Genomic DNA, 10,127 nt, shown 5'->3' with positions numbered 1-10,127 from the left:
GTATCTAAAGAAATACGGATGAAGATAATGACTGTCAATGGTTGCTGTGGGAGCACATTCTGCTCCTTCAGCCAATAGCCTTTAAGATACTAGCCCATGTGGGCAGCATGGTCTCTTATACTGTAAAAGCAGCAGTAAATGTGCGCCCAATCTCTTGCTTCCGGCTCCTGCTTCTGACTGCTAGACTCTACTCCTGTTTGTGCAGAGGACTGTTGTCTAGGACAGTGATCTGTAAGTTTTCCCCTTAAATAAATAACCCTTTTATCATTCATAATTCTGAACTGGTGTGGGATTGTTTTGTGACTTCTGTCATCAAATGGTCGCTAAAATCATCAATTAAAAGGTTATCGGGCAACTCTCCCATGAAATAGGCAGTCGCAAGGACAAAACCAGGGATTCAACCTCAACACAAAATAAAAAGAAACCAGACAGCATATTTATTCTCTTCATTGATGTTAACAGGAGGCACGCCTTGCCCCCACAGTGTGTGCATCTATGCACTATAGCAACCAAATACTACTACTAACTAATAAAAATAAAAACAAATAATATCAATTCTAAGCCAGTCATGCTTCTGTGAACAGAGTGGCTTAAAGGACATTCTAGGGCAAAGCTCATGTTAAATGACACCCCCTGGCATGTGACCAGACATATCTAGATTGTGGAACAGTGTGAAATACAAATAAAGGGTAGGAGAGGAACAGAAAGCCTAGGACTCTTCCAGCCATTTCTGCCAGACAGAAGATGTGGAACTTCTGGGTCCTTATTGCTAAGTGACATTTCAGATCTAATTACTAAGGCACAGTTTTATGAGACAAGCAGGGAAATTTGAAAGCTAATTAAATATCTGAAGATATGTAAATGATTACTCATCCATGATAGTAACTGGTTTGTGATCTAGTGGGGAGAGACTGGGCTAAAGATGCGGAGCTCTCGGCCAGGCAGCACCTTGCTAAGGTGTAAACAACAATAGAACTTAGACCAGTCCTAACGTGCACACACATAACAAGCAAAGCCTTCTGTGGCTTCTGAGACAGGCTCTCTCTATGAGTCCGGAAACTCACTAAGTAGACCACTCAGGCCTCCAACTCATAGAGATCCTCCTGCCTTTTCCTACCACACCTGGCACACTTCCTGTTTTCTAGAACCAAGCTGAAGGCATCTATTGCACAATGATGCAGAATGTTTATGGCAATGCAACACAGATCTTAATTATTCTTACAACAAAAATATGTATGAAGGTAATACATACGCTAATTAGCTCTACTTAGCCATTCTATGTATCTATAGAAATACATTCTATACATGTATTTCAAATTACCATGCTGTACACAACACATGCATACAATTTTTTCAATTAAAAATTTGTGTACTATTTAAAATACGCTAATACAGCTATACATATGTATTCTTTTCACAGTTTAAAAGTTATTGATTTAAAGACTGGAACAGACTTCAAGAGACTGATTACAAATCACATATCGTCATGTATGGTTGATAGAAAAGACAAACAAGACCTTCAAAAAGACATGAAAAAAATGTGTCCTGAAAAATAAACAATAAAGATAATATATCCTAATGTTTAGCTTTAAAGTTATAGGAAATGAGATGAAGTTTAGGTGAAATAAAGGCATATGCATAATATTGATGATAGATATGCAGGAGTCAAAACAATATTTTCTACACTTCTTGGCATGCTTAAATTTTTCTGCAATATTTTTAAAACTGTAATTACCCACCTGAAAAACTAGTCTTTATTTTTATTTTTTCACAGCCTAGATGAAGAAAAGCACTTCCTTGGCTACCTGCCATGCAGTGCATTCCAGCAGAGCTGCAGATTGCAGATGCTCTTACCGCCCACAACAAGCGTCTGTCCAGAACAGGCTAGAATGAGCACAAGTACATCTTCACCATAAGGTCCTTAAAATGCGCAAGCTGAGACAGAGCCTGTGGGTTTCTAACTCTGGTAAAGCACCTCCGGGCTACAGAGCATCTCAGGAGGAGGGGTAAGATAAAGGGGTGGGTCAGTAGGACCCCTGAGCCTCAGCCCTGCTTCCAAAGAGCAGCTTCTCCACTACCTTCTCAGCCTAGCATAGCAATGGTGACCTCACCATGGTATGACGTTACAGTTTTCCTACAGGAATTCCTATCAATAAAAAGCCAACCTGGGCTTATGACGAACTGTCATGAGCTGAGGCCCATCCCACCTTCTGTTTCTTCCTAACACACTCAAAGTGACCCCGTGGCCTGCCAGCTTGTTCCTAGGGTAAATTTTAAGATCTGAACCCTTGGGACTAGTCCCATCAGGCAAGCTGGCACCCATCTTTGTGGCGCAGTCTCAGAATGTAACTCTGGCTGAATTCCCTGTGGCCTGGCTGGTCTGGGGAGTTTACGTTCACTGATTCAGCTGCCTCCATCCAGTTTGCCAGTCTGTCCCAGGGGTTCGATGTGCACTGGCCTTCAAGAACAGGTACTTGACTGACAATAATCAGCCTACATCACAGCACAGTGGTACCCTCACCCAACCTCCACATTGTTGAGTTGTTATAGCAGGTTCTTCCTCAGGACTCTCTAAGGGTGGGCTGCTGAAACACACTTATGTTCAGCTGGTTAAAGGATGCTCCATGCCCAGACTGCTGGAGACTCTTCACTGTTCTCCCTCCTTACTCCCTAACCCTCTACCTTCCAGGCAAAAACAAGCAGAGACTCAAGTGCCTTTCCTACTGCTCCCTGCTGTCCCTAGACTCTTCTACAAACCTGACACGTTCTAGGCAAAGTTCTTGCTCTTTCACTGAAGGCTCCAGTGATAAGACAGGATATGAACTAAATACTTCACATTTTCTCAACATATTTGTACTTTCCTGCACACCAGAGCACTGGCGTGCACGCTGGTCCTGCACACCACAGCAGTGGAGTGAGCGCTGATCCTGCACACCAGAACAGTGGCGTGCACACTGGTCCTGGACAATGCCTGAGACAATTGTGGTCAGAATCATAGTGTTACACAATCTACAGTAAAAACACACAAGACTTTTGTAGAAATTAACCATTAGCATCTCTTTACCAAGAACAAAACAAGGTATCTCACTTGTTAGTAATTTTACAAACTATGTCTCTATACAAAATCAACCAACAGTCTACCACTCTGTGATCTTGTCGGTGTCTGTTACATCTTGTTATTGTGGATTATCTCTAGCACCAGCCCATCAGGAGAATAAAACCAAACTAATGTTATTGGAGCATGTAGAGTAGATGTGTTCAGCAAATCCTGGCCTTATAACAGCCTTTGTTTAAATTAAACTAGACTGTGACAGCAGGCTGGCACCATTACTATTCCCTCTCAAAACCAACAAGATCAAATGACGAGGAACCAAAATAGCACTGGGAGGCAGAGTCATAAAAGATGAAAACGGAACAGAGCATCAGTTTCAATGGGTGCTTCTGAGAGCCTTACTTCAACCGAAGGATCTAGACATTCCCCAAGAGACCAGCTGCAGAAGGACGCCAAGCCTGTGCTCTGGCCCTACACCTACAGCAGACATTACTCAAAGCAGACAGAGAAAGAGTACTCCAGTTAATTCTGCCTCGGAGGTGGCACACCGAGCAACACAAACACCCACACTGGGGAGGAGGCAGAAAAAGCACTCCTGTTCATGACCTTAAGCCGTGTGCCAGCGACTACTGACGACATCCAAGGCTACCATACCTGTGCTTTTTGATGCCATTGGAGAGCGCGTCTCCCCCACCACAGTCTTTTCCTTCGGACATTCTGTGCTTTCCACTGCTCACGGGCACTTCGTTCTCTTCAAAGGAGTGTGCTGTCACAGCTTCCAGGCAAGTCAGAGACCCCTCGGACTCGGAACCTGTGGCAGAAAAGGCTCATGGTGAACGTACTGAACTTGGGTACAGGCTTCACTAATGATGGATATCTCCCTCAAAGCCTCGGGCTGTGAAACTCAAGCTTTGCCCTTTCACAATCCATCTGTAAACACCTCCTCAGGGATTTCGGAGAACCCGCTCCCACAGCGACTCAGAGGGATTTATGTGACAGATGCACACTTATATAAAGTTACAATTAAACTGATTTTATATACTTAGAGGTAGCCAAAGATTGTTTCTATTCTCTTCCTTCTCAAGGCATCTTAACTATAGTTTAGCCCCCAAAAGTTCAATTTTAAAAACTCATGTATAATGGAAGATCTACGGTGCTATCCTTAGAAGTTTAAGTCACATCACTGCAGTAACAAAAGCAAAAGAAATTTAAAAGCACATAGAACAACATAGAACCGTCCCATTCTTGGTATCCTTCCATCAGTGATCAGGCAAGTGCTCTAGGAATGCCACATTCCCAGTTGCCTGTGTACTCAGAATGGAGCCATCTGCTTGCTGGGGACCAAGATGATGATTCACTCCTGTACCATCCACGCAACTGCCCAGACTTTCACAGTCCGCGTTTCCTCTGAGCATCTCTAGGATGCTTTGGGGAAGGTAGGGCAAGGCTCCGGATTATCAACATTGTTAACCTCCTGCTTGGGGGCAGGGTCTTAGTTTCTGAACACCAGTTTTCTGACTCCTTATTTAACAGTTTGTTTCAGCTCAAAGCAGTAGGCACTCACTCTCCCGGACATTTCTGTCCATGAGGTCTCTGTCTCTGGTAAAGCACTACTCAGGACTGTCTACAACTTCCCACCTGACTCTACTCACTTGTGCCACCCTCAGAAACTCTCCTCACAAGGCTGCCACACCTGCTCCGTGTGTGTTAGAGCCGAACATCCACCTGCTACAAATGGTACATCTGTAGCTCAACTCAGAAGCAAGTGGTTTAGGCTTGCTTTCTTCCTACCGCATGCTAGCACCTAGCTCAACGCATGGAGTCTCACTGTCATCCCATCAGGCTGATGCGGAAAGAAGCAAGGCTGGCCACAGTCCTAGCTGTATCACTGCTGCTTACACCAACAGGACACCTTGAGTCCCAACTGGGAGAAGGCCACAGTTCCGTTCCCTCCACTCCTCACAACAAAGACACTAGTAGTCCTCCTCCACCTGTTTGGCTTGTCAAGTTTTAGCTTCTTGAGGTCAACTTTGGCTCAACAACTACACAGAATATTCCAGAAACTACTTGTAAGCATTAAATTGTGCATAGCAATATGATAATATTTCATACCACTGCCTTGCCCTGAGTATGTGATGGTAAATGTTATAACTGAAAGCACCGAGCCAAGGAACTACAGGACCACACATGCATCAAGGCAGGAAACAGATTGCAGAGAAGAGGGTCATGCCTGCATCTTGCAATTCGTTCATATGTAAACTATGAAGAATTTCAAAAGGTAAGCAACTTTGTCTTAGAATGATTTGAAATGCATTTTTAGTTCGTAATTTATATGTCGAAAGTAAAAAAGCAATCAAACAAATAAACTCTAGATTTATTCTGAAACATTGCTATACATAGAACATTATGTTTGAACTTTAAGAGACACAAGGAAGGAACTTGCCTACTTAAAAAGCTTTTTCTATTTTTTTAACTAAAAAGGAGACAGTAAACAGTAAACAAGAGATAGCAGGTGCTTCTATGAGCAAAGATAGTCTTTCTCCAAACAAGATCCCAATGTGGTAAATACACAGGCTGAAGCCCCATCCTCCTTAAGTGTACTGGTCATTTTAGGAATATGGACATGGGGCCACGGCGTTCCTCACAGAGACATACAATCAGATGGCCAGCAGATCCGTGTCCTCTCTGGCTAGTGGCACCTGCATCCCTTTTCCTTGTCATCTCCCTGTTCCTACCCCTCCTTCTTCCCACCCTTACCCATTTATACCTTGCTCTTTAATTCCTCTCTATCTGGCCTATTGTTAGAAAGCTCTGGCAAAGGTTACTAATTACCTCTATTCTGCAGAGTCCAACATTTTTTAATCCTAATTGTGACTCATCTGCCATCTATGGCACTGCTCAATTCATTCCTGCCTTTGTAGGAGCCATGGGCAAGGCAGGCACATTAGAGTCCCAGACAGTGTGTGCAATAGATGTGCTCAGTAAACTGTTCCGGGTATCATGGTAGAAGTCAGAATGGGGGCAGTGGCCACCAGCAACAATCCACTTCAGGGAGAACAGTGTCAGCCCTTTGCTGACTGTTGAGTATGCTGACAAGAACAGGGAGAAGGACAACAGAGTCACCACATAGGAACTGTCCCAGGCAAATGGCGACAGAATGAGCCAGTGTGGGAGCAGCAAGATGCAGGAAGGAGTGTGCATCGTCTACCTACTGCATAGGATAAAAAGGGAGAAAAGAAGCACCAAAAGCCAGCAAAGGGCAAATAAGACATAAAACAAATCAAGGGATGACACCTTTCTGTTTTATATTGAAAGTAACTAAACTTTTGTTTTCAGGAAACTGCTTTTTAATGCGTGGTTATGATGAGCCATGCAGTTGATCATGCAGGAAGGGAGGATGCTCAGCATCCTTGGCAAGGGCAGAACCTCATGACAGGCAGTTCAGTGTGACAAAGGTCACTTTCACTGCAACAGGGACCTGTCCAGCAAGGAGCACACCTTTAGCATCAAACACATTAATCCATTTCCAGAGCATGGCTGTTTCAAAAGAAGAGCCATAGTGGCAAACTATTTATATTGAGACACATTTATCCAGATCAGATGCAAAATCCTTCATTATTCACATTTCCTACCTTCCCACTGCGGTTTCCCCACATCAGCACCAAAGTTGTAGCTGGTGTGGAGGCTTAACAATCCTCATCAGAGCCTAGCCACATGGGTGATCTTCAGGTCTCCTGGTAAAGCTCTTCAGTGTCTCTGTGGTTATCATGCAACCCAGTAACCTTGCTGTGGGATAATGCTCTGTACACTGTAAAGATTTGTCACTCATACTGGCAGGCAGGAAGTATAGGCAGGGTGACCAGACTAGGAGAATTCTGGGAACAGGAAATGCAGAGACGCAGTTGCAAGCCAGACAAAGAGGAAGCAAAATGAGAATGCATTACTGAGAGAAGGTACCAAGCCACGTGGCTAAACATAGATAAAAATTATGGGCTAATTTAAGTTGTAAGAGCTAATTTAAGTCGAAGCAATAGGCCAAACAGTTTATAATTAAAAATATAAGCCTCTGTGTGTTTCTTTGGGACTGAACGTCTATGGCACTGGGCAGAACAGAAATTTCCACTGGCATAACCTCTTCAATTCTCTTCCATTGTAAGTTGCCAATAGGCCAGGTGTTACAACTTGACTATCAGCTGTTACTGGATAATATATCCCCGCTTACGAGGAAAACACAGTATTGGAGAGGACAGTGTTTCATGTCTCCATGTACTGGCTACTTGTTCCACAGTATTTTAAGTCACAGAACTCATAAAAACAAAAATAAAGACAAAAAACAAGAATCAGGAGAAACCACATCTAGAGTTTCAGCTTGGGAGATGCAGTAGTTTTGAAGGAGACGTTGTTACAATTTGTATCTCACATATTCTTGTAGTAAAGGCTCACATATTAAAAGCTTTCTCCCCACTTTCAAACTACCTAAAGGCAGTGGATCTGTAAGAGGCAGGATCTAGTGGGAGGTCTTGTGGTCTCTGGGTCTGGTGAAGAATGAGAGTGGCCCCCATATATTTCATGCTTGGTCTCCAGTTAATGAGCTGACTGGAAGGATTAGGAGGTGTGTCCTAGCTGGGGGTTTGCCAGTGGGGGTGGGGCTTGATATTTCAAAAACCCATGCCAGGCCCAATGTCATACTCTCTCTCTCTGCCCGCTGCTTGTGAATCTAATTGGCTCTCTCAGTTACTTCTCGAGTCCGTACCTGCCTGCATGCCCCCCTGCTCTTGCCATGTTGGTCATGGAATTACCTCTGAAACTGTAAGAAAGCCCAGTTACATGCTTCCTGTGTAAGAGTTGCCCTGGTCATGGTGTCTTAACAGGGACAGAACAGTGGCTAAGACACAGGGGCTGTTCCCGCGAAGGAGCTGCTACTCATCAGCAGGCAAGCAGTGCGGTTGGGTGTGCTTGCATATGATGTGCTGCTACAGGCCTACGTACTGTGGCTAGCTGACAATGGGCTGAACCTCCAGAAATGTGAGCCAGAATAAACCTACTGCTTCTAGTAATTACCTCGGCATTTGTCAGTGATGAGAAGCTGACAAAATCAGACAGGAAAGGTGACACACAGCAATACCAATGTACCAAATCCCACCACACTGCATATTTAAAAATGCATGATAAACTTTGTGCTTTTAAATTTTACAGTACCAATAACAAAAACAGACAAAAGATAAACAAACAAAAACCCACAAAAATACAGCTTTAAATAAAAACTTGATATGGCAAAGTCAAAGGCCTTACACATTTGATACATGAACTCAATTATGGCCTGCTCAGCTCTGATTTTAACACCTCCATCAAAGAATCACCATATGGGAGCATAATTATTTCCACTGATTTTTCTACTAACATTTTAAAATGTAATTACAAAAACTAATTTTAATATTTAGCTAGATCCACAGCATATCAAACAGTCATTTACCTTTCTCCTGGAGTTTCCCTACAAATACCTACGATCCTAGAATAAGCAAATGGGTTCAAAAATTTAAGATGCTACCCTGTCCTTGAAAACAGGGTAACTTCCTGCAATCACTCCCTGATCTTCCTCAGGACAAGTGGGACTATCCACAGAGCCTAACGGGGACCTGGTGTGGTTCTATTTGTGAGTCTATCCTACCCAGTTCCTAAAGGAGTCAGCTGAGTTATCATGGGTGCTGTAACGTACAGAAAAGCACTGAACGAAGCTCTACAGAGAAACATTAGGGCCAACACAACCACTGGCTGCTTAAAGCCCAACAGCCTGAACACAACAGCTGAGACAACACAAGCCCTCTAAAGTTGTTTTCAATGTGGTAAGTACTCATATAAAACTCAGAATTATTCTCCACACATTTCAGATTGAATGTGGCATGGTGGCTTGGATATGAAGTGTACTCCTCTCTTGTGGACTAATGACCACAATGTGCAGAGATGCCCTTCAGAGAAGTGACTGGACAAAAGGGCTCTACCTAGGTCAGTGTTTCGCAACCTTCCTCAAGCTGCGATCCTTTAACACAGTTCCTCATGGTGTGGTAACCCCCAACCATAAAATTATATTTACTGCTTCTTCATAACTGTAATCTTGCTACTGTTTCAATCATAATGTAAATATTTCAAAGGGATTGAGACCCACAGGTTGAGAACTGCTGACCTAAGCAGTGGTGGGTACCGTGGACAGTGGGGCCTGACTGGAGAAAGTGGATCACTAGGGATGTGCCTTCAAAGATTGTATTTTATTCGTAGTGCCTGCTCAGCCCTCGCCCACTTCCCAGCCAATCTGAGGTAAGGAGCTCCTCCCCCACCTTCCCTTGATGTCCTGCCTCGCTGCAGGCCTACTAAACTTAAGGCCAGGGGTGCAAAGGGACCTTTTCTCCTGCCAGTTGACTTGCTCGGCTGCCGTGTCACACTGACAAAGTGTGACTAACACAGTCCCCTTCCTAACCAAACAGGGGGGCCAGGACTGGGACTGGAATAGTGAGGCTCCAACATCACTCCAGAATTAAGAAAATCCTTGCCTTTGCCTTTCGGAGTCTAGGCATGTTCCAGGTGTTGACTAATTAATCCTTCCTACCATTTAAAGTCTGGAAGAACAGGTCAGAGTTCAGAATCTAACCATGCCAGTATTCTCCAGGGCGGTCCCGATGAATGCTCTACAATGCCCTTTGAAGAGCAGCCCAAGAACAAACAAGCATATCACAGGAGACTTGGAGGAACTATGGACAGTGTCCAAATCACACTTCCTCCACTTACTTAAGGTTACAGGCTCAGTTTTAAGCTTTTTTTTTTTAATTTATTAAAGATTTCTGCCTCCTCCCCGACACCGCCTCCCATTTCCCTCCCCCTCCCCCGATCAAGTCCCCCTCCCTCGTCAGCCCTAAGAGCAATCAGGGTTCCCTGCCCTGTGGAAAGTCCAAGGACCACCCACCTCCATCCGGGTCTAGGAAGGTGAGCATACAAACTTCCTATGCTCCCACAAAGCCAGTACGTGCAGTAGGATCAAAAACCCATTGCCATTGTTCTTGAGTTCTCAGTAGTCCTCATTGTC

The 10,127-nt window shown here is 44.1% G+C and overlaps 1 protein-coding gene across 3 annotated transcripts in view; it reads right to left on the bottom strand.

Annotated features, from left to right (window-relative positions):
- Positions 1-10,127, bottom strand: part of Osbpl1a (oxysterol binding protein like 1A) — a 191,436-nt gene that overhangs the window by 53,956 nt on the left and 127,353 nt on the right. For all 3 annotated transcript variants that reach the window (XM_057789364.1, XM_057789366.1, XM_057789365.1), the window contains one exon: positions 3,707-3,863. In XM_057789364.1, coding sequence (XP_057645347.1) covers positions 3,707-3,863 — 157 coding nt within the window. The remainder of the gene's footprint in view (positions 1-3,706; positions 3,864-10,127) is intronic.

This window comes from Chionomys nivalis, chromosome 14 (genome assembly GCF_950005125.1).
Source record: "Chionomys nivalis chromosome 14, mChiNiv1.1, whole genome shotgun sequence".
NCBI classification, from domain to species: Eukaryota; Metazoa; Chordata; class Mammalia; order Rodentia; family Cricetidae; genus Chionomys; species Chionomys nivalis.
This window is presented reverse-complemented; position numbering and strand designations above follow the sequence as displayed.